Below are 26007 nucleotides of genomic sequence, written 5' to 3'. Positions count from 1 at the left end.
ATTGTAACTGAGGTCACAACCTAATGGGACAACTGATTCCTGGGCAACCTGGTCTATTGGAATGTTCCCTGCCCATGGCAGGGTGGTTGGAACTAGATGATCTTTAAGATCCCATCCAACCTAAACCATTCTATGATTGTATGATTCTCTGAATAGCTCTTATATTCAAAATTCTTTGCAGTATAAAAGGAGGTCTGAGTGTTGTAATACAGCTTAAACAGGAGCTGTGTTACAAGCATGCTCAGCTGCTATCATACAGCTCTCTTCACTGGCAACTATCCTTACAGAAGTCTACACAGACTGCACAAAATCACCATGGACAGTAAGCCCTCTGGTCTCAGAAACAGTGCAATAAATAGAGAAATTTGAATTGTTCTATCATTTCTTTTCCTAGGCTACGGTTTCTCAGGTGAAGGATTGGTTTACATTAGCAAAAGAAGGTGATTCCACGAGAACTACAGATTCATCTACACACCCTGTAACTTCTAGTCAAATTCAAAATATTCAGCATGAAAGAGATGAATCATTAAGTGAAAAAGATAGCCTCCTGGGTAAGTAACAAGTAACCCTATGGTTTGTAATACAACTCTGACTAGGTGGAAAGAAAAGGCATTCCAAGGAATTGTTGCTAATTCCACTTATTACCTTCTGAGTATCGCATGGTATCTGAGGCTTCAGAACAGCATTTTTAATTTCTGTAGCTACAACATTAGGTGAAAATTTGATCTAGTAGCTAAATAATTTTGTGATAGTAGTAGCTTCTTTTCTTACATATGTCTATGTATATATATATGTTTCAGTTGAGGGCTTTTTGGTTTTGGTTTTTGGGGTTTTTTTCCATTTTGTGTGTTTAGAAAGATATCCTTGTCTAGATTCTTTGGGTATTTGATAATGTATAATTTGTGTTGCAGCCATCTTCTTAGGGTATTTATGTTGGGCACTTAAGAGTCTTTTGACTGCCAATTTTTATGAAGCTTATAAAATGTAATCGTTTGGATTCCTGTCTATCTTCAAATTTAACTGAAATTGTTAGCAGGCTTCAGAGGTTCTGGGAGAACGATATGCATACAGATGCACATATGGACATACACCTGATTGCACAGCCTTGCTTTTGCTTTTTACGCAGTAGCAAGATGAACAGAGAAGCCTCAGCTCATATGTTAGGAGCTCGCTCTCCCATTCTCAGAGGAAAAAAGCAGCCATTCCACTTTGAGACTTGTACTGCTGGGACCTTGGAGTCCAATGGCTGAATGGAAAATTGGAAGACATGATAACCCCAGAAGTCTGCCTTCTTCCCCAAACCATGAGGATCACCCCAGAAAATATATTGCTGATGTATGGATTATTAATGAAGTTATTCAAGTCACACTTGTTTGCAGCTCATGACTCTACCACTGTTTTGGAGAGGTCACAAACGCACAGTTCTGCAGACACAGTCTGCAATTAGAGTTCAATAGCTGAAGGTATTTGCTTGGACAATCCAATCTAAATTCCTTCTCATTGCTTCAGTTGGATCAGGGTTATCAACTAATTCTTGAACAACCCCTGAACCACTTCACTTTTTATTGCTCCAGAGCTGTGTATCTCTCCCCCCAATTGCCCCAGGTCTCCATGTTTCTATTTCATAGACTTGTGTTGAAAAGCTATAATTTTTCTTTGTCAAGTGAAAACATTTGAAATAGTTTGGAAATAAGAAAAGATATTTTAATCACACTGATTTTTATATTAGTATCAACATATTGTGCCATAGACACTAAAGAAATTAGGTAAGTGCAGAGGAGGGGATCTCTATGCCATGTTCCTAATCCAAGTGACTGTCTGTGACAGTGACCAGCACTGGTTAGACGTGGCTTATTTTTGGAAGAAATTGAAAGGAACGTCTAACTGCCATTGCCATTTATTGACTAGACCACCATAGAAGGTTACACAGACTGATAACATTACAAATATGAATTTAGTAGATCTGAGAGGTTTAGCCCTTTTCTTTCACAGCCCCATGTGGTGCATGTGCTCAGAGGCTGTAGCAGTGTCCTCACTGTGTTTTGCCTTAGTGATGCAATGGAGCGTGAAAGTCTACAGCTTAGCTTTAGTGACATACAGAAGATGCAGATTATTCTGTAGTTTAAACGCTGTATTGATAGATGATATGAAGTTATTGTAAAGTCTCAATTTAATTATGACTTAGATGCACTTTCACTTAGATTCTGCTGCTGTTTAGGATATCTGTACTTATTCTGCTCAGTTTTGCAGAACTGACTTGTACAGTGAGAGCAGCATTAACCTAGCTAAGCAGTGTGTACAGTCAAGGTCATCTTTGCAAACATCCTTCAGAAAAAATCAATTTTCTAACAGTCTGGCAGAAGTAGAAAAGATATTTAAGCAAGTTAAAGCAGTAAGTTTCTTTTTTAGTGACCAGGATGGCATGGCATGCTTAATGGCACAGGGTTGAGGAAGGGTTGGGTAAAAGGAATTAAGTAGAGGAGTGTAGACCAAAAAACCAGGGCTGGTCACTGTTCTGAACTTCTTAGTTATAAAACATCTCTAAATGAAAAGAAGCCATTTCTGGGTGGCAGACTGGACTGTAGGATTTTTAAATGTTTCCAGAGCCCTAGACATAATTATTTGTTTAGTCATCCTTCTATGTCAAGAGTTTACCCTACTGACACAGATGTTTGATTTGCAGTAACCACAGAATACTCTGAGTTGGAAGGGACCCACAAGGATTATTGAGTCCAACTTTAAGTGAATGGCCAGTATGAGGATTGAACCCACAACCTTGATGTTATTATCACCAGGCTCTAACCAACTGAGCTAGTCTCAGGATCAACATAAGCAGATAAAGAATCATCATTTATTAGCTTCCTCAGGCCTAAAAAAACCCCTATTCTGCTATATACTGTGGCTTTGATCAAACTATGACCAAATGCTCAGGAAGGAATCAGGCTTTGCAGTACATCAGTGTGGTTAACTGATGTTGAGGAGCTGGGATGTTTAGCTGAGCTAACAAGAGAACTGGCTCCAGAGGGAGCTGTTCCTGAACTCTGCTGCTCTGCTGGAATTCAACGGGGAATGAGTTTCTGAGTCATGGGGCTGAGTTTCTAGGCAGATAGCAATGGGAGAAGCACCTCTGCTATTCCCTCCTCTGCAAAATGAAATGATGTGATTGTTCTGCAGCAGCAAAATATAAATATGTTGCATTTTTTAACTTGGCGATGTTGATATGCAAGAGAATAGTCCTGAATCAAAAGGGTGTTCAATGATCTTTTCTGATTTAATGCAGAAGCAGGTTCCCTGTCTGAGGAATGCCAACAACAGAGTTTCCTTTCCCCTTCGAGGACTGCATCCACAAAAGCTGACGCTGCTAATGAGACATCCAGCAAGGCTGAGGAGGGCTCTTCTGTGGCCATTTCTGAACCTCCTTCCCACGGGCAGTTAAGAGTTTATCTAGACCCAAAATGGGACAGTGCAGCAAAAGAAGTAAATGAACAGGAAAGCACAACTTTTCAGACACCAGAAAAATTCATGCCAGCTTCTACTCAAATTGTAATGAAGGAACCCATTTCAGAACTGACTCACCAGCCAGATGCTGACGCTGTTGCCTGTAGTACTGCAGAGTCACTCTTTAAACAAAGTTCTTCTCCACTTACTGCCTTGGACTCCAAGGGAGAAGTAAGAAAAGGAGATCCTGAAGAAGTAAGCTTATGTTCAAGTTCTGAAAGTGGTGGGCCAGACAGCAGGGCTGCCTGGTGTCTTAGTCATGGGACTTATGACACTGGCAACAGACATGAGTTTGAAAGATTCAAGAAGTTCATTAAAGGAACACTTGGGGAAAGGTACTGGTGGCTCTGGATGGATATTGAAAGACTAAAGGCTCTTAAGAACACTACGAGACAGCAAAGGTATTTCTCATTATTTAACAGTTATCCCTATTGCTTTAACACTTGTAACTCAGCTAGATTAATGCAAGTTTTGAGATTTCAGAGTAAATTGTAATGTTTGAATAGAATAGACACAATTAAAGTAATCATGCGTGTCCTGACAAGGTATGTCTGGAATGACTCTGCTGAAGCTGATAAAACTCTTTTTGCAGAGTCAGGTTTGCAAAGCTTGCAGACTTGCAAGTCAGAATTGCCATATTATTAAGGCTGTTTCAGACAGAGATTTGGAAAACAGATGGCAACAGAAAAAAAAAGAATAAAAGAAATTAAATTCACAATTAGGGCATTCAGTATGACAAAGTGCTTTAATGAAAGGGTCTGCTGTATTCAGATTGTCTATTCTAAGGCACTGTACATTTTATCTTATACACAACCTGTCTCTAATTTGCAGAAAAATTGTTTTGGCTTCTGCCACTTGCAATTAAAAACATGTTGCATGACAGCACTTTAATCAGTAGGATGAACTGTACTCAGTTCTGTACAGCTTCTGATACATGCTTATGTGACTATTTTTGTTGACTGCAGGCATCTCAGTAAGATGAAAAAACTGTACCTGCTGAGCAGTGGAGACTATTTCCTCAGTTCAGAAGTATTACTCAGGCTTGATCTACTGCATGGAGATCAGTGGAATATATGGCATTTAAGACAGATTCAGCCTGAAGTAGTGAAACCTCTACTTCTTTACTGGTATGAATAAATGGACAGGAATTAAAATTCTATTGTTTAACTAATTTCCATTTTCTTTGAGAAGCCTATTAGGTTTATTTCAGCTCACTTATCCCATTGCAGTTATTGGAAGCAATGTCATTGTAACACATGAATTTTCAGTTGAGCCTAAATTACACTGCAGTCTGCTGGAATGCCGTGTAGATCTGCCTTACTGAGCCCTTTGTATTTTTCTGATGGAGCATCTGCACTGCTCTGTGTGTCTCAACTAAACTTTAATCTCTAGTGTAGGGAAACCCCTCCAGGCACAGAAGGTAATTCTGTCCTAATCTATTCCCCTTACTGCTCTTCTCAAATTTCGGAGGATGCTCTGTATATATGTCTATGTGGAATTTGACACTGAGACTTTACTGTTCAATGTCTGTCATAAAAAATGCCTTCTACATATTTACAAGTTAAGTGAAGATATAAAATCTAACCTATTTCCAAAACATAGGCTAAATTTTTGAAGATGTTCTTTCCTCCCCGAGGGGAATCAACAAATTGCAGGCATAAACTAATACCTGCAATTATGAACTTTGCTGTGGAGCCTCATATGGCTTGCAGTGACTCTGAGATTAGCTCAGTTGGTTGGAGCATGGTGGTAGTAACAGTAAGGTTGTGGGTTTGATCCCTCTATGGACTATTTGCCTAAGAGCTGGACTCAATCTTTGTGAGTCCCTTCCTACTCAGAATATTCTGTAATTCTGTGGTCTCTGTCCTGTGGCCTACAATCCTATTCTTTGCTGTAGGATGGATGGGGCATATCCTACTGCAGACTCATAGAAAGGCAACTATGTCATGGTGCATATATATTTATGTATGTTTTGCTTTTAAATTTGGAAGCGTGCAGTGTCTAAACATATCTTTAACACTAACTGATTTTTAATTCTAGGTACATGTAGCACCGTATTTTGATACAGTAAATGACATCACTGGGAAAAAAAAAAAAAAACAAACCAAAAAAGAAACCAAATAGCCCAGTGTTTCATGGTTTTGGAAAGTTCTACTTATTAGCATTTTTCTCCCTAGGGGCCCCAGATTTTGTGTCACTCATTCAAGAGCAATAGAGGCTGCCAGTGCAAAACTGAAGTTCTGGCACACATGTCAAGAGAGACCGAGAGTGGACATTGATCCTTTCCCACAAATAGTGTCATTGTTACCGTTGACCCAAAAGTCTTGCATACCTGGGATACAACCTTCCCTTCTTCAGGTAAGTAGGATCACAACATTGAAAAACAAAGCTTTATCCATTAAAAATAATGACAAAACTCCTTAAATTCAATGGAAGAAGAATATGGTACTTGGTTGTTAGGAAGTCAAGATTTAGCAAGCTGGTATATTGGAGATCATTACATATAAAAATGCAATAACATTTTAGTATGTGTTATGCAACAAATTCCCATACATGGAGTCACCTTATCTTCTCAGTTACATCCTGGCTATTTCATAAGTCCTTTGGATAGATATTTTAGCTGAAAATTCTCAGAATTGAAAAATTAAGTATCTACCAGTGCAGATTCTGCCCTTGAACCAGGCTTATCTTAATCCGGAGTCATTCGTACAACTTCACTGCAGTTCCCCTGAATCCATCCTTCATGTCTGTGAAGAGGGCAGAATTCTGCTCATTTTCTATCACGACAGCCCTTCAATGAGCCACATGTGGTTTTTGCTTTCCACAGAGGGTCATGAGCCATACAACACAGAGCTTTTCACACTGTGTAGCTTGCAGGTGGCCAGTTTAGTTTTGAATATTTTCTTCCTTGAAAGCCTGAATGTGAGAGGTAACTGCAATGAAGGTTTTCAGCAACACAGTGTTAAGCCTTGGGACACAAGGTACTTGGAAAATGGGAATTGAAACTGTGGTTCCAGTATCAAGAACTGAATGGGCTATTCCATAGATCTGTTAACACACACGCCTCTCTTACTTTGAGTTGGATAGTTTTAGGCTGCAGTTATTTCCTTTGAAATCTAATTCATGGAGATAATGGAGGAAAACAGTGTGACAGATTAACTGTTCAGAAGAAACTGGGTTCAGGAGCTAGATTCCTGTTGCTCACAGCAAGAATGGGAGCAAGAAGCACCAGTGTCTTACAATGACCAGTTCCAGCTTCACAAGGTGGTCCTGATGACCCAGGACTAGCTGTAGGTCAGGCAGACAGGATCCTAACTCTGCAGGTTTTCTATCCCCTGTTGAATTCAGCACTTGACAAAAAATATAAACTGACACCACTGACCTCACAGAATCAGCAGATGGCCCATTTCTTGCTCCTATTTTTTTTTCTGTAAAAAATTTTGACTTTTGGATCTTGCAGTTACTCTGTGCTTGCAAGAGCTTAGAAAGAGCAGCAACTCAGGGTGAATTTCTGAGGGCACTCTGAATGCACCTGGCATCTCCAAGAAGTCATGATTTTGTTCAAAATAATCAGTGATGCTGTGGCAGAATGCCCCCTTTCTCTCCAAGTCTGAGTGATTGTTTCTATTTTACAGTGAGGTAATAGGTAAGGAAATCTTTGTAGACTTTCACAAAACATGTTCACATGCCCTTCACCTGACATCCTCTGTAATTTTATATAAAGTCCATGTAACGTATTTCTACCTGTTAAAAATGTAATTTTTAAGCTATAGTGGTTATTAAGTTATGCTGAGAAATCTTGAAAGATATTCAGAGATTTTTGCAATTTGAAGTTTTCTATATTGTGATTGACAAGGAAAAACAGTCCTGAAAACCCTTGAATGTTTTTGAACAGTTAATGAGAAGACATTAAGAAAACATAAAGCTGGAAAAATAATCAAAATTGCCTTATTTTTCTGTAAAGTCTTTTAGAAAAGTAGAACAAACTCACCAACAACTTTGTTAAAACTAGTTAAACCAAATTTCTCTTTGAAGAGATCATCAAGATTACCACCTACCCTGACATCAAGTCAGAGTACCCAACAGGATGACATTCCTAGCAGTAGAATGTGGTAAGTACAAGTCCCTTGTATATCTTTCTGCACACCATTATACCATTATACCAATATTTATGAAAGTATGAAAGTATTTTAGATCCTACTGTTTTCATGAGTACTTTTCTTTAATACAATAATCCGCTAAGTGAAGCACAGTTATGGTACAGATTGTATGCATGGAGAATTCCTCCCTGGCTGATTATTTTCTCATTTGTTTGTGCCACAAACAAAAATAAACCCACAAAGGGGTTTATTTCCCCAAATACAAGTATTTTCTCTTATGTACTAGTTGATAGTCTCTACATACATTCATATTCTTTTAACCTGTTTCAAGGACTAGCCTAGCTCTCAAATTCATGCTGTGCCAGTGATTTCTGCAAGGCCACATGAAAAAGTGTTCCTCTACATTTTTTTCCCCATTTATTATAAATTTGAACTCCACGTACTTTTTCCTCAGCTATTCACTGTGTAATTCTACCTCTTTTGTGCCCCTTCTTATTTGTTTATTTTATAAGCAGTCCTAGATTTTTCTTCAATATACATTGAAAAATTTTTGTTTGTGATCCAGGTCAAAGTCAGTGAGCACAGACATGATTCATTGCTTAGCTTTGGATGGCACCAAAGATTCAAGGTACCAGGGTTATAGAAAGTACACCTATGCTGAGTTGCTCCGTGTGAGTACTACTTGAAAATATAAGTTGTCTTGAATCATGAGTTAAAACAGTTTATTCTGCAGTATTAAACATGAAGTAGTCAATAATGGGGAAGAATTGTTTTGATTATATGGATGTCAGTGCTTTATGCAGAGGTATAATTAGAACATCAGCATTTTCTCTGTGGTATCTGTCACCTATTTCATAGGAAATCATGGCACACACAGAGGTTTGTTTTCATTAGAAAGCGTTGATCTTCTCCATAGTGACCATGTGTTCTGTAGGCTGTTTTAGAGAACTCTGGATAAATGCTTCAGTGGAATTGTTGCCTAAGGAAGTATACCAGACTTAGAGTGAAAACTGAACCTGCCTTACAAAGTCATTAAAATAGTAACATTCATAAGAGGAAAACGTTTCATTTGTACAGTCCCTCCTAATTGCTTATGTATATCATTCTTTTCTTTGTTGAATTATTGCCTGCTAAGCAGATCCTCAGTCAGACAAACCTCAGGAGAGACAGGCTGCGCAGAAGAGCCTTTTCTTAGTAACTGTTAAAATGCTGACAAATACAACATGTGAGATGTCAACATCTGGCAATCAAAAATATATCCAAAACGTTTCTTGTTTGTGGAACAGTCTCAAAACAACCTGATATTTCATGGTGGTATTGATACCCACGGCTTCACAATTAAAAGAAAAAACATATTATGAAATCTGAGCCCATTTACATATGCATGGAGTTTGCTGAGCACTTGAGCACAATGTTTGTTTTACACATCAAAATAATACTTTGCTTATTTCTTCACTGCATTCATTTTACTTCTTTGTTAATTTTTACAGGAAACAAAAGGCTAGCCTTTGCAATTAGGGGACATTTTCAGTTAGAAATGTATATACAGGAAATGTTTACTTCATGAACTATTAGTTTTTAGGCATCATCACAGAGGGAGGAAAATACCATCCATTTACACTTACAGGGCTAGATTGGAACTTACACTCAGGACCCCACAATTTGCCATCACAAATATAATGCAGAGGGGAATGCAGGGATTAGTAGTTCAACTTCATACTGCAAAGGGATATCTACCCACTCTGCTTGAAGCAGATAGGTAGATATCCCTCAAAATATCCTTCAAAAGTCTGGCTTCTTCCTGCCCTTCTCCATCCCTGTTATTGTTTTGAAAGAAGCTGGTTGCCAGCCACCACACTCATCTGTTTCCACTTCTGCTATCAGAGACAGCAAGTCAGCCAAAGTTTCTCTCTTGTAATCATCAGAAGCTAATTTACTACTTACAGAAGCCTCTTCTGGCTTCTCTATGAGCACTGACAAAATGGATGTATTCTTCCTCAAATGCTCTAGGAGCTTGCCACAGCAAAGAGCATGGATTTCTTGCTCCCTGAATTGCTCATGATTTTGTTGATGATATCAGTGATGTAACCCCAGAAGACATCTTTTGTTCCATGATAGTTAAATGTTTTGAATCTTGACCAAATCACCACCTGTTAACTTCTCTTAATTCAAAACACAGTAGCCTGAGCTGAGACAACTCGTCAGCTAAGATTGCATATGTAGTAGAAAATGGAGTCTGGTTTCTTGGGATGAAGATGCTAACTGAACACACTGCATGGCTCTCCATTGCAATGTACTGACATTTGAAAATAATGAAAGCCTGTTATTTGTTGCTATATAACTATGTTTTATTTGTCTAGGGGAAAAGTGCTGCTGGCAGTGTTGTCTTAGGGGGATCAAGAATGGAAAGCATGCTGCAGTCTCTTTATTTGGAGAACAGAGCAGGCTACTACTTCACAGAATTCTGTGAGAAGTCAGGGAATAAGGTATGAACATTTTCCTACTCTGTGATAATTTAGTCCACAATTGACTGAATGCCAAGTTATAGAGGGCAGCCAGACTGAAAAAAAAATGGAGAAAGAAAGATTGATGACTGGATGAATTATTACTTGTGAGACTTCAATCCCTCAACAACAATAAACTGTTCATATGTATATGCAAACTAATGACAGGTCTTAACCAAGCTGTCAGATTCTCACTGTCTCAAACCTATTGGAATTCTGATTGTACCATCAGGGATAAAAAAAAAGACTAATAATTTTTAAAAACTAGCCTTTAACTTGGCAGAAAAAATGAGGTCTTAACCCACAAAAACATTTTTTAAAAAGATGGAAAATCTGCTATGCTATTACTCACAATAATCTGCTTCCTTCTTACTTGTTAGGTTAGTGATGTCCAAAATCTCCAATGTTTTAAAAACATTCTTCTGCTTCCATGAAGCTCCTTGGATTTCTGAGAAACATAACACTATTTCTTCTCTGCAGTCAGCAGATCCGTCATTCATTGCTGGGTGTAAATTGAGGATTGGTTGGAACGAGTGATGCATCTGAGTCAGTGTTTAGTGGCTTTGCAGAAAAATTGAGTCTTTAGGGGAGATTTGAATGCAATCAAGATGGACATCTGTTTCACCGCTGGCACAACGCAGAATCCAGCAGCAGTAGCTAGAAATGCCTTTGGCTACTACAAGACAAGAGCCAATGTTTCCAAAGCCGAATACCTTCAGCTAAAAATGTTAAATGTGTATAGATAGAAATCTAAATAAAAGAAACTTACTTTTTCATTGCATCCGCCCTCATATCCTCTAGCCTTTGCAGGTGCCAGACTCCTTTGAAAATTATTTGCTTAAAGTTTTCTCTTCACCTGTGGAGCCTATTTCAACCATATGCTAGGTCTGGAAGGCTGCAGTTTGTGGAGAAAACTTCCCTACCCTTGTCTGTTTGCAACACATTCTTTATTGGCTAGCCATGGGGGTTTCAGGGTATTTTTAAAGGCTGAACCCTATAAGCACATGATTAAAACAGAGGACTTGGGGAAAGATCTAGACTTCTGAAAGATCTTTTGCTGTTCGAATTTATGAAATGAGGCCAAGACTCTGTGTCTCAGAAATGCATGTAATAAAAATGTAATGATAGTCTCAGTAACATATGTCAAGTACACAGTATTTAATTGTTTTGGTTATTGCTGCAAAATGCTATTTTACCATGGCACAAACTCGGCATGTCCATTATCAGGATTTCTTCTTTAGCACTGGCTTTATGCCACTGAAATGCAGTTACTCTTCAAATGTTAACTACAATGTTAACGATTTTAATGGCCAATTATGCATAAAGGATACAATAAAAGAGTATCACAGTGATGATATCATTAAATATGTTGTCCTTCTGCCAGTATGCAACAGAAGATTAAATTCATCTTAAATTGAGCTTGATTTATGATGACCCCAAGGGGTTAAATAATACTTGCATTGGAAAGTCAACCTTTTATAAAGCTGTGATATTTGGGTAGCAATAACTTACAATATTTTTCATCTTTAGTTGTGGAAGAACTGTGTGTACTTTTGGTTCGACCTACAGGCTTATCATCAGCTTTTTTACCAAGAAACTCTTCAACCTTTTCAAATATGCAAGCAAGCTCAAGTAAGTTGTAAATAATGTGTTTTCATTTCACAAATACATTTGCTCATTCCCTTCACAAATACATTTGTGCAGTGCAAAGTCTGAAAAGAAGATAGAAAGTAGAAAAGTTTCCAAATCTTGACAACCCACACCAAAGTAGATCTGGGCTGTGGACAATAAAAGAAGCTCTTTGGATTGTGTCCATAGAATTTCTTGATTAGAATGTTAAACATGCATAGTTTAACTTCTAGGCTCTGCTACCTGTTCCCAGTTTTATCTATTATACTCAGTTTACCTAAGCTCCCCTTTGCTACTCTGCATCATATTTGGAAACTATCTGCTTGGTGTTAACATCAGAGGTAGTATTTTTTTAAACCATCTAATTGGGCTGTACCTTTCTTTCCATCTCCTATGTGGGTTAGAATTGCAGATCTCACAGTCGAGACCTCAGATAATGACCTCAGTAATGAAAATGGATCTTTGTCAGTCTGGTTTTAATTATTATGATTGTCAGGGTATTATTATTATCTTTTAACGGTTGTCATCCCCCAAATAGATATTCAGATCCTTATTTAATGTCATGTGGAACTGATAGTTCCTATAAATGAGTATTCTTAATTGAGCATGCACTTTAAATCAGGGAATAAAACAAAATTAAACTGCTTCACCACAGTGGTGTTAATGGCTGTTACTGACAGGAGAGTAGACCTATTCCGTGAGGGAAGGAACCTGCAGCAGTGTGATATCATTAGAAGAATTCCAAGGAACTTTTCAAATCACTTTGTGAAACTTTGGTCTGATTTTCCTCTCTAAACCTTGTGTAGGAGTATATCCTATCTGAATATTTCAATATACACTATGTAATAGAGCAAGCTACTTCACATGCCATTGGAACAAATATCTGTGGAGAGCAGGTGAGAATAATCTTTTGGTATGGCTTGTGTTACTAAGCATCTGAACATCCTTGAATTTGTTTTCTTTTTCTTTTTGGAGGTTTTACTGGGACAAATGACAGAATTTTGCATATTTGTCCAGAATTCTCACCTGAATCAATGTTATTTGTACAGAAACTCCAAGCAGAGGCTGACACATAGATTCTTCCTTCTCTCCTGTCTGGGTAAACTGAACTGCTACCCTATTTAGTTGTTTTACCCTCCAGCTCTATTTTTGGCATGAGGCTGTAGGCAACTGAATGTACCCTTAAGTCTGACTGTCTCCTGTATATGCCCAGGTGTGTGTGTGGTGAGGGCCCTGCTCACAGCAGACATGCGAGTTATCTAGACTGTCACCATTTTCCTATGTATTTTGTTGCAGGCCAAATCATTGTTTCTGCAGTGGTTGCATGGCTGAACATTAAGGCCCAGGATTTTTTTACTTATCTTATTTCCAGTGCTGGCCTGGTGGTGACAGCAGAACATTGTACAATCAGTGTTACCAGGCAATTGCAGAGAGTGCGTACGCATAGCCATTAGAGTAAATACATCAAAACGAAATATGTGAAACTGTTCCATTAGCATAACTAACAGCTGAAATGTAACATAACAAATCAACACATGTGCTGCAACATTTGGTATCATTCTCAAGTTTGCCTTTTAAGGCTGCAGAAAAATTATACTTGTTTTTGTTGGAACACGGTAAAGAGTCAAGCTGCAACCAATCTACAGGGTCTGCTTGGGGAAGAGATGCCTTCCCAAATTCTGCGCTCACCTTTGGCACAACAAAGTCATTCCAAATACTCCTAAGAGAATGTGGATCAGATTTGCGTGACACATTGTCATATATATTTTACTATTTATTACAGAAAGAGACGTGCAGAGTATTCCGTATGGATTCTGCCTGCTTCCTCATAGAAACAAGGACAAACCTGGATTGCTGTGTATCTACTACTCATAGTTTCGTTTGTTGGGCATTGTTATCTTAGCTTTATGACAGAGTAATAAAATGCATTCCAAGGTGTATATGCATTCAGCCAGGGAAAGAAACTACAGTGAGAATGAAATCTGATGGATGAGAATAATGACAAGTAATGACGGGAATCATCCAGGAACATATATGGTTTTTCACTATAAACATGCACAGGAGTGTAAAAAAAATTAAAAATAAAAGCAATAAACCCCCACATAACACAGGTTTTGATTTTAAAAGGAGTTATTTAGAGTAGGAAAATTTAATACAGTTGTGAGAAGTCCGATATTTTAACAGTAGAATCAGTTTAGATAAAGGTGGTTATTATTGCTGTGAGCTTTTAGGGTCAGACACAGGATTTATATTAGTGGGAAGTGATGATGGAGGTTAAGGCAGTTTAACCTCTTTGTTTAAGACCAGTCAGTGCATTGCATTCTTCCATCATATGATTCTGTCAAGCAGCTACACAAGCCCCTCTTTTAGATCAGAGCAATATCCATGCCTCTGGGCAGCAATACAAAGCACTTTTAAATCTTTCTTGCTTCACACCAAAGCCTGTACGATCCCTGATTTCGAAAGTCATAAATGAGGCCAAAGTCTTAATCTAAATTTTCTAAGCATTTCATGTATTCAGGTTTGTGCCATTTTAAGTAATTTCAATATACAAACTGACCAAATTTCCAGATACAGTTTTGGGTTCAATCCATCACTTATTCTAATACATTTATAGGAAAATTTATGGCTGGCAAGTAGAACAATTCTTCATGTTTTTCAATAGGAACAAAGCAAATAATCAACAAAGTATGATATGTACTTGACATCAAATGCTTCAAATTTTTGTATGAATGTGTTAACCTATAAGTTCATTTAATGTGATTTTTCCTGTTAATCCCTTAGGAGATTGGCTAATACAATAGTTCCAATATTCTACTGAGATTCAGAAAATCACAAGAATTCCATGATGTGGGAATCAAAAAAGGCTATGAATATTACTTTTTAAAGGATAAAATGTATCTTGCAAATTGCATTGCCCAGTGTTGAAGGCTGTGAACACAGACAATTTTTCATTTTTTTTGGCATGTCTAGAACTCTCCTCAGTTGGTTTTCCTGCAGTCCTTGCAATCAAATCTGTGCAGATCTACAGATGCACTTCAGCAAGGGACACGAGGATGAAAGCTCCTTCTCATTTCTCCCTTATCTGCAAGTGCATGCATTCACTTTGTCACTTTGTGATGCTATCTTTTTACTAGGTCAAATCCCATAGCAATGGATTCTTACAAGAATTCAAATAAAGAGATGGCATCCTTCAAAGTGAAGAGGCCATCCTTATTACACCACTGAGAGCCTGATTCTCTGAGTTGGAAAAGTGCATTCCTATAGTTAACCACCTCTAAATTTCTGCTTCATATGTATTGCCTGCCCTATTGTTTCTGGAAAAAAATATCTGTCTCTACTATGCTGTGGTTCTGAATGTGAAATTACACAGGACTGGGGGCAGTTCTGCAGGTAGAGCAGTGTGCAAAGGCAGTCCCTAGAATGGCAGTATATTATGACAGTGTTTATGTCAATAGTTTTTGGCCAAAGCTTCCTTAGTCTGGGCAATTTCTGATTGCAGGCTGATATTTTTTTGTCAGCTCTGAAGAAGACTAACAAATATACTCATTAACCTATTTCATACAAAATCATAGGGCAAAGGAATTCTGCCTGAGGAACTTGTGGCATGTTTGTTTTAACTTCATTCTTAAAATTATGCAAAAATGATCACCCAGTTAAGGAACCAAGTTAGATGTGTGTTAAAATATTGAGGACATATTTTTGAACCTTTTTACCAATTTACAGATCCCTTGTGCAATTTTATGAGACATAACAGGTGGAGCAGTGTAGTCCTAATGACAAACAAAATGGTTAACCCCTCTTTAAAAGGTCTATTTTTAAAGATACCACATCTTTATATCATTGGACTTGTCCCTTCTAATTTGTCTATTTTATACACTAACTGGTTTTGATCAGACTACAACATGATTTAACTTTACTAGTGTTAGGGCTCTTCGAAATAGCTTCCAACTTTTTAAATTGCTGTGAATGTAATTAATGCTGTCTCTGTTAAATTTAAATGTATTTGGGGACTTACTGAGAAGGGCATAATTTAGGATAAATGTGGTCTTTGTCTTCAGCTAGGAGTCTTCCTGTGGATGTGCTCTTTCTCTGACCTTACCCTTACACTTGTGTATCTTTATTGCACTGATAATGTGGGCCACAATAGCCACAAAACATCTTTGTTTTCAGTGATTAGATCTATGTAGAAAGGGTCTGGAATCCTGCATAGACAATAAATATGGTAATTGTAACAAGTGCTAACTGAGGGATGGATGTCAGCCATCGAAGCCCTGTATTTCTCAGTGACCTAATATCAGGGGAATCTAAAGGGTTTGTTTCAAATTGTAAAGGTCCAAAATAATGGGGATGCACACTAGTGCTGTTGCTATTTGAGAGAAAGAGTCTAATAAATCAGAATTTAATTTAAAACAAACAGAAACATAGTTATTTAATGTACTCAAAATTCTCCCCCTGTGTTTGAAATCTAAGCACACCAGTGTTTTATTACTGCTTGAACACAGAGTAAATGTCTTATTTTCTTCTTTTCTATTGCTTTGTACATCTGCTAGTTACAGCTGGCTTTTTGCAAAATGAGGAAAACGAGAATTGTTATATTCCTGAATTCTTCGTTGCCAAGCCTCTGTGATAATAAATAGTAAAGATGGACTTGTCACTGCCATCCTAGGGAGAAATTTTGATTTACGCTACTAACCTGATCCCTGACTGTATGTTTGAAAATGAGTTGGACTTTGAGAATATGAAGAAGAGAAAATACTTATATGAAATATATTATGGCAGCATCTTTATTTCAGTTGAGTTCCTAGCTGCAGTCAGACCCATGATGTTTTATAAAGATATTCTGGAATATCCTCTTCCAAGATATTTCTGGAAGACAGCGTTTTTCTCAGAGTTTTCAATGTTCATTTTCACATTCATGAAACCTTTAGAAAACAAGAATTTTACTTAGGGGATTAAGTAAGTTTGAAAAAAAAATTGAAATAAATAAAACATTCCTCTATGCTTAAAGAGTCATCATCATGTCATGTCATGGCATGTGGAATGGCAAACTCTGTATGCGTCAGATAAAAAGCATGTTGTAAACCTTTCTTTGGTAAGGATTTAGACCTCAGTTGTGCAGTGGAATCTCCTGCATGGACCCTGTACTGTGATGGAGTCTCACCAATATCAAAAAACTATATAAGAGAATCTTCACACAGAATATCATGTAGCTTTTCATTAATTTTAACCTTAAGTTTACAAATTACTATCTATTCAGAAAAGTCAGATACCTTCACTAGTTGGCCTAGCACATATTCTGCAAAACAACGTGACTTCATGAGCAGCACAGTTGCTGTAACAATTGTAGCTATCTGAATCTAAGAATCAACCAGAAATCTCCAAGAGAAAATTGTGTTAAACATTATTTTTTGATATAACCATTTTAACAAGTAGGAGTAAAAATGGCAGGGGGATCCGTTATGGCAATAACTGAATTTTGGACAAAGTAGTAATACTGGTAAAAAGTAAGGTAGTTGTAATTAGATATATATTCAGAATATACAGCAGGGCAGTGGGGGACAAATATGCATTAATTTCTCCTTCAGCAGTGTGTGACCATTGAAATGAATGATGGCTAAGAAGCAGTTTTCCTCTCTTTTATTTTAGTTCCTTTATGCAACTTACATTGCCCCATCTGCCAGTATGGACATTGGACTTCATCAGAATAAGAGAAACATGATTTATCAGAAAATGGACCCAGCTTTTGAGGACCTTTTTGACCCAGCAGAAGAATATATTCTCACTATTCTCCTAGAACCATGGATGAAGATGGTGGAAGCAGATAAATATACTTATGGAAAGGTAACAGATCTGGATGACACCATGAAAAAGTCTTATGCCAGGGAATAAAATCACAAGAACCTTCATATGCAATCCTGTTATATTTATAGTTAGGAAGGGAGAAGTATTACAAGATGTTTTGCTTAGCCACTCCTTTCTATGTTGATATGTGGTGTAGGCTGAGCTTCTTGTGGACTTCATAGACTCCTTGCCTGTGAATTAGAGAGGAATGCATCTTGCTATGGAAAAATTTCTCTTTGCACTCAGCAAACATCATGTTTCTGTAATCTTACCATTGATCAGAAGTAATTTTCTTATGATGATTGCCCACAGATGCTCTATGTTTTAAACGTAAGCACACAATAAGCTGTGTTTCTACAGTGTCAGTGCAGTGATACTAGGTCCATATTAATTGTATCAAGAATGGCATCAAGTACTTCTTGGTGTTTAGAATGTAAGTGCAGCTACTGCTTAGCATAAGAAGATGTGATATGGTGATCCAGTTGTATTTGCCCCAAATATTTTTTAGATCACTGCTCTGCTGTGTAAGGGCTAAGTGTGCTTTGCAGGCCTCCTGAAGTAGGTGGCTCAGAGGTGTACTCAGTTCTAATTCCAGAAAGCTCTGAAGGCTTGAATTGAGCAAGCTTATGCAGGTCAGAAGAGGTGGCTGCAATCCTGACTTCCTTTGACAGATAAAAACAAGAAATGGTGGTGACAGTGGTCGATGCTGTGGCTTTCTGTTCTTTGTAAACTTACCTACAAGTTGCCAGCTGTAGGTCAAACTTCTTTTGGGCGTCACAATATAGGAAAGATATAAAGCTATTAGAAAGTATTCAAAGGAGGGCTAAGAAAATGGTGAACAGCCTAGAGGGGAAACCTTATGAAGAGCAGCTGAGGTCACTTGTTCAGCCTGGAGAAGAACAGATTGGGGGGAGACCTCATCATGGTCTACAAATTCCTCAAAAGGGGAGGCAGAGGGGCAGGCACTGATACCATCTCTCTGGTGATTAGTGACAGGATCTGAGGGAACAGCATGGAAGGGAGTGTCAGGGGAGATTTAGGTTAGATATTAGAAGGTTCTTCACCCAGAAGGTCATTGGCACTGGAACAGGCTCTCCAGGGAAGTGGTCATGGCCCCACCCTGCCAGAGTTCAAGAAGCATTTGGACAACACTCTTATGAACGTGGTGTGACCATTGGGGTGGACCTGTGCAGGACCAGGAGTTTGGCTTCGATAATCCTTTTCAGGCCCTTGCAGCTCAGGATATTCTGTGATTCTGTGATTCTAATTTCAAGTCTTTAACATCTCTCTTGGATATGGAAGGAGAAACTTATAATGAGGAATCAGGAATTGGAGGGCAGGAAGTTAGTTCTTGTTCCTGTTTTTCTCCACTATGACCTTAGATGTAGCATCTCCAATTTATAGGAAATATCATCATTTATTACTGATACTTCTGTCAACTTGTAATGAGAACATGCCTGCATTGCCTTGTGCAAAACGTTTTGAAATCCTATTTTTGGTGCTATATCATGCATGCATGTGTGAACAACTAGGTGAACAGATACCTAAAATCAAGGTTGATAATGGTTTTCTAAGCCTATTAGGTGATGGCTAGTATTAAACATTTAAGAATGGAGTATAAGAAAAGAAAAAAAACCACATAGCAGTTATGCCAGCTTCATCACTTTGCAACCAAGGAAGTTCATGGAGCAGAGATCTTATCCACATTTTTGTGTCTAATAATCTTTAATAAGGGTTTTTTTGCACATGGGTTTATGTAAATGTGTCTTGAGTGATATATCTTCAGCCTCACTGTAGAAGTAGGTTCCATGTTTTAGTCACGCAATAGGAGAAAAAAGTCCTTATCTTAATTTGTTTGCAAACCCCTCCCTGGTAATTTCCCCTGGTGCCCTAGTTTTATATGTCGTGAGGAACAAGTGAACAATTGTTATCTTGTCATATTCTCAATGTTGTTATGCTTTTACAAGTTTCTGTTGTACCCCACTTCAGTTACACCTCCTTGAAACTCAAGAGTCCTAAACTGTTAGACTTCTTCTCTTACAGAAGTTCCATACCTTTGTTACAGTTATCACCTCATCTTTGTGTTATTTTACATTCTTTTGATGAGATGCAAGCAGTACTCAAGGTCTGGATGCACTAAGGATTATCCAGTGGCAGAATCATGTTTTCTGTTTTTCTCTTTGTTCTCTTCCTAATTGTTCCTATCATTCTAATTGCATTTTGACTCCTGGTGAACTTTGAGTGGCTGTGCAAAATGTAAGCTAATAGCCATCTGTGGTGATTCCAAGATCTCCTTCCCAAGTAATAACAACTAATGGAAAGCCCTCATTTGGAGCTCATTGGAATGACTTAATGTTTATTATCATTGAATTCAGCTGTCCTTTTATCATGCAGATGCTAAAGTGTCCTGAAATCCTGCAGCTTTTCACAGTCCATTTAATTTTTTTGCTCTGTGAAATCATTTTGCAAACTTTATTGTCTCCTCACTCACCTCCTTTTCCAGATAGTTTCTGAATGTTTAAAAAAACAACCTCCGTGCAGATCCCTGTGAGACTCTAATAAGAACCCCACCCTATAATGAAAGTTATTTATTTCTTTGGTTTTGATTTTCTACCTTCTAATTAATTCACAAGGGGACTTTACTTCTCATCCTGTGATAACATAATTTCCTTTAGAAACTTTGAAAGTTTGAACACTGATAAAACTTACTAAAACGAAATGTACTAATCCAATCTGCAAAATATTTTCTTCACTTTTCAGCATATTTTCTAACTTTTCAGATAAATTATTTTTTCTAAGCTATTTCAGCTGTTATTCTTTATGACCTGCAAAGCACTGTGTAATTGATTGCTACTTCTGTGAATGTGAAATTTTATTTACTTTCTATCAGACTAGTTTTAGTCTTTTGTAACTGTATATTTTCCATGTGTATTACCAATACTAGTTGTCTAGTATCTACTGCTGGTTCTCACCGAGTCAAATCATCAGTTCAGCCAAGTATTGTTATACATAATTTTTGTATGAAAGAAGTCTGCTTTTGAGCTCTCTGAATACAGAATTGTCACTGCTTCTAGAGGTGGAAGGATTCCTCTGAAGTAAGAATTGAAAATATATACTTTTCCTTTAAAGTTAATATCTGTGTCAGTTTATGTATTCTGGAGTTAACCGAGGATGCGTTGCTTTGCAAATGTAGTTACGTGCAGACTTCTTAGAGCTCTAATAACACAAACATCTTAATAAGGGCACAAAACCCCAGAACTAAGTACTTTTGACTGTACAATACATGCGTTTGTGAAGAGTTATAATACACAGACGTAAAACGACCTGTTCTAGGAGGCACTAGAGTCTCTTTGTACTAGGCGCAGGCTGATACTTAGGCACACTCCTTCCTAGACAAGGTCTGCTTTGTATTTTGTTCAGTCCCTGGCTCTACTCTTCCCCTTTGTTCTACCCTATAGCAGGATATATTTGGCCCATAATGAAACAAGATACTTTGTCAAGAATTAGGTGAGTCCAAATTTGCTTATTTGGGACATGGTCAGTATACATATTTACATTTTTTCTTTAAATGTTCTGAGTTATTGTACTATTTACTTTTAAACTATGTTTTCTTTTAAGGGAATGAATACCCCAGAGCACTTTATAAGCAGTGGAACAGAATTACACTGAGCCTGAAGACATTTAGATAACACAGTGATTAGTGTGGTATTCACATTTAGATGAAAATGTGATGAATATAATCTAAACTCTTCTCTCTCGCACATAAACTCTTGTATAAGACAACAACAGCTTTCTAATCTTTGTAAGGGGCATGCTAATCAGTATAAGGCATTGGCTCAATTTTGCTAAATATCCTAAAATCTGAATTTGAATGGTTTAGTCAGCTGAGAGGTCACTAAACTATCCCTTGTGCAGTTACCGATTGTTTGCACATAACATGGAGAACTGCTGTAGTTATATACATAAGGCTTGTAATTAAGTTCAAAAATGCCAATACTTCATGAGTTCAAATTATGCACAATTTATTACTTAAGGCATTACCTGGTATAAAACTAAGGAAGGAGACAAGACTGAAAGTCTGAAAGCTTTCACCTTTATTGTTTAGATATTAGAACATCTTTCTCATCTTAAATTTCTTTTTCTGGAAATCTGTGGCACTCTGTCTCTTTGACATTTTCCATTGACAGTCATAGTTTTAAGAACCGATTTTCTGCTTCTCAGTGGCACTTTGACATATGATTTGCTGGTATAGACAATCAAGTAAGTCTGACACAATATAATATTTATATATATAATATACAGAATGTATTATATAGACAATATAATTTAGCAATTTTTTTAATACAAAGTTCTTCTCTTAAATATATAGTTAGATTATTCAGTGATTTTTTGCAGAAATCTACATCTGATCCTACAAAGATAGGAAAATTTTGTTCTACCAGAGCTTTTAATAGAATTGTTTGTCAGAAAAATGTGACTTCTAGTGTCTTCTAAACATCAGTCTCATTACTAGCAAACATATTCTTTTCTATCCACTGTCACTGGCAAAGTGCCCACACAGTTCTCCATCTTTCTATAATGTGTACTGCAGGGATGATATAAGATATTATTTTTATTAGGTGGAGTTGGTGGAAGAAACTCAACAGCTGGACTCTGTGTGCTTTAGAAAGCTCCAGGCTTTGCATCAAGTGAGTGGTTCCAAGAAGGATGAGGTAAGACAAGTACCTACTAAGAGAAACAACCCCTTTTTCTATCAGGGAGGGTTAACACTTTGAGTATTAGCAATGAAAGCATGACCATATGCCAGTTTGGAGAAGCAAATAGTCTGATTTCTACCATTCATTTTGGGGACTGATTGACAGGCACTGTGTTAATTAGATATAGAGGTCTTCTGTCAGTTATATCAACATCAGACCACCGTATGATTGGAGTCAATGAGACAGTTTCCACTAAAGTCTGTGGAATATATTTTGGGCCCTTAATCTTGAGTAAATACCTCAGTTTCAAGTAAATTACAGATATATATTGGTTTATTTGATTATGGAACTGGCACACACTTGTATGTTTAAAGCAAACATAAAAGTAAAGCTGACTAGGCGCTGGAGCCTTAACTCAATTTATTTCCTCAGCAACCAAAAAGCTATTTTACAGAGACAGGTTATCTAATGCAAGGATTATTAGACTGAGCAAAATATGGAGATGAAAAAAGCAGTTATGCAAACAGAAAAATTTCTTCCCTCAGAGTACTGTTGCTGACACTGGTCTGCCATCCTTCCCTGATGATCAATACTTCCGTCAAATTCCCAAAGGATTGGCAGGTCCTAATCTGTCTGACCTGATCCACAACAAAGAGAAGTTAAACCAGTTCTGGGCTTTTCTTAATGAGCATTCTGCTGGGTATGTTCTTTCATCATCATTATTATCATTATTATTATTATTATTATTATTATTATTATTATTATTATTATTATTATTATTTTACCATTTCTAAGTTCAGAAGAAATCTTTGCTGGGGATCTTTGCTATCTAAATGTTCACAGATTTTAGTGTTTTTTAAAAATGCATTTGCATATTTAGGAAATACACATGCACATTGTTCGGACAACTGAATTGTCTTAACATTTTGGGGTAAAAATTATCTTGTCATATCATGTTTGTATTACACTTTTGCTTTCTGTTTCTGCTTTGATTAGTGGCAAACCCCTGAGCAGAGCAATTAGCCTTTAATGAGTAAAAATTTATAGTTTTTGGTGCAGATTCAATTTATTACATTTTTAAAATTAAACCTGGGTATTATAATAATGTACAAATAGTAGAAGACACATTATTCTCACAGTGTGAGAACAACCACAGTTTTGTGTTTGCTGAACAGATTTAAGTACCAGCCTGTAGCAGATACAGTTTGGGCAGGTTTTTTGAAAAAATGAGCCCATTTGTTTTTGTTTTTTTCTTTTTTTGTCCTTAAATTATCATTTCCTTCCTTTAACCTAAGTTCCCATGAGCTGATGCTTTGCATATTGCCTAGTGCTTCTAGTCAAGCACTGCTATAATTTTAGATTGGATATTGTCAGCTTTTTCAAAAGTGTCCAGAGATGGGCATCTGGCACAGAAGTCCCCTGGCCAAGACTCAATGTCATCACTTCTGCTTATCATCAGAAGGTTCCCTTTGTAGTCAGAGAGAGAAATACCCACTTCTGGACACATTTCTTCTAATTCTGAAGGTGACATCTAAAACCAGTTTGGATGGATCATTCCTAAGATGGCTATTTCTTCTCACTGACTACAAAAGGACTGCAGGTAATCGATATTCTCATGCTGTGGGTGCCTGCAGTCAAGTCACTTCTGAGTTAGTTGTCTAGAGCAGTTGTCTCAAAACTTTTTTGATCATGCAACTCATCAGTAAAAAATTTTTGAACATGGACCCTCAATATATGTATATTTAATTTTTTATACATTATACACATGTGCTACTGAAGTTATAATCTTTTCTTCCTGCCCCTTAACAAATGATCGAACACCTCCTGGCTGCACACACCCCACTGTGGAAACTACTGGTCTTGAGATACTCTCTAACATGGGAAATGGTAGGAATCACCAGATAACAGGTCACTGGCTAGGATGAGGTCCTGGACAGGGACACTGAATTTCCTCAGGGATTTCCTGCCTCTCTGTTGATCACAGACAAGTCCCTTCTTAAGTGTTAGAGCCAGGCAGAAAAATATTAAATTTATGGAGAAATTTTCTTTCGTAAAAATTCATAATGAAGAAAAACATTTGAAAAAGTCTCACAAAAGTGTTTTAGAGCTGGATTCAGATGTAGTAACTCTATAGTCCAGTGGGCACACCATAGTAAAGATGCTTAATGGTACTATAAGCTGAAGGGATCCTAGAACTAATGCAGTCTGGAAATTTTCAGAAAAAAACAACAAATGTGCCATTTACCTTTTCATCAAAATTTATGGTTCTGATTTTTTCAACTATAAGTGATCCAAGTTTCAGGAAGGACAGGCTTCTAAGTAGCTGTGCACAAATTCTGGTAAGAAACTAAAAGAAGTTTCATTAATTAATATTTCATTAAATATATAGAATATATTCACACAATTGCAGGACAGTTTGTGTTACTTTGAGTTAGTGGGTTACCATTTGTTAGTCTCGCCAGACTAACTGATTATGCCTGTGCTCCTGATCTGTTGAAAGAGAAAAGTGCAGTAAGTCAGGATAAGCCACCACTGTATATGGTTTAACTAACACACTTTAAAATGATATATTGTACTTTTAAAATAAGATGCACATATTTGATCAGTTGTCATAGGTAGATGCCAAGGAGTTACTCCATAAACCACAGTAACTTGGAGCACTTGCATTTGAGTAAACTTATTCATGTTGTGATGAACTAGCAAATGAAGGAATTTCAATAGAACTTAGGGCTGTAAGGGTCTCAAAAGATTTCTGAAAGGAGAACATCTGTTCTTAAATCAGTCAAATGCTTTTGAAAGTTTTACTCATAGATTAATACTTTGAAAAAACCAGTTGTTAGCTGAATGGAAAAGTGAAACAGATTTGCCTGAATTTAATGTTTCATATTTCCTGCTTCAAATACAGTGAATGTCCTAATTAAAATGCTCACAAAACTTCAGCTACGATGATACCATCAGAAAACAGTTATATAAATTAAACTGAAATTGTAGGTATGTCAGTTATTCTGTCCTCTGATTTAAAGAACAAAACCATTCTATGAAAACAAACTTCAATTTATAGTGTACACTGAAATGTTATGAAAAATATATAGATTGAGGATTGCAGATAGAGATTGTCACTGACTATGAATAATTAAATAAGTAGTAGAATCAGTAATTTATGAAAAAGCATCCCACAAAAAGCTCTAGAAACAAATTTTATCATAAATTGGTTTTGTCTGCTTGACTGCAGACTGACTTAAACTCTAGCATTTCACACGGAGTAGGAAGGGAGTGATTTTTGGGGCTGATGTTCCCAAGTGTCATCCATGCTCCTTTCTCAGGCAATATGACAAGGGGGCAGAACAGGAGGCGTCAACTTGTCTTTCAGTGGCTCACAGCCTCAGTAGTGATTCAAATTCTCATCTGTTTAATTTTTCGTTCTCTCTGTGAGCTCTACATTATGGCTCTGGTTCACAGTTCCTGCTGGATTTAGCAGTGGCATATTGAGGAGGGTACTCCTTTTGGGGTACCCGAAAAATGACCCTAAATGAGATCCCCAAGATGTATGTTTGGTCTGCCTGTTCAGCAAATGCCATGGTCTCACCAGATGGTACTTAGCAAAGAAAAAATGACATAAAATTTCAGCCCAATCTGACCTGGTATTTAGGTCTTGATTACTTTGGTGGCTTGTGGTTAAACAAATAACTCCCTAGAATGTTGATGATATTTACTCAATACTGAAATAACATTCTG

At 37.3% G+C, this 26007-nt stretch overlaps 1 protein-coding gene across 1 annotated transcript in view; it reads left to right on the top strand.

The window, feature by feature from the left end:
* Positions 1-26007, top strand: part of RGS22 (regulator of G protein signaling 22) — a 71544-nt gene that overhangs the window by 20358 nt on the left and 25179 nt on the right. The window contains exons 7-17 of the mRNA XM_051785255.1: positions 395-551; positions 3281-3899; positions 4464-4625; positions 5676-5856; positions 7534-7610; positions 8164-8269; positions 9959-10084; positions 11633-11734; positions 17381-17575; positions 22195-22287; positions 22818-22972. Coding sequence (XP_051641215.1) covers positions 395-551; positions 3281-3899; positions 4464-4625; positions 5676-5856; positions 7534-7610; positions 8164-8269; positions 9959-10084; positions 11633-11734; positions 17381-17575; positions 22195-22287; positions 22818-22972 — 1973 coding nt within the window. The remainder of the gene's footprint in view (positions 1-394; positions 552-3280; positions 3900-4463; positions 4626-5675; positions 5857-7533; positions 7611-8163; positions 8270-9958; positions 10085-11632; positions 11735-17380; positions 17576-22194; positions 22288-22817; positions 22973-26007) is intronic.

This window comes from Manacus candei, unplaced genomic scaffold, assembly GCF_025592945.1.
Source record: "Manacus candei isolate 608988 ecotype Guabito, Panama unplaced genomic scaffold, ASM2559294v1 h1tg000019l, whole genome shotgun sequence".
In the NCBI taxonomy this organism is placed as follows: domain Eukaryota; kingdom Metazoa; phylum Chordata; class Aves; order Passeriformes; family Pipridae; genus Manacus; species Manacus candei.
Note: the sequence above shows the minus strand (reverse complement) of the source record. Positions and strands in the feature narration are given on the sequence as shown.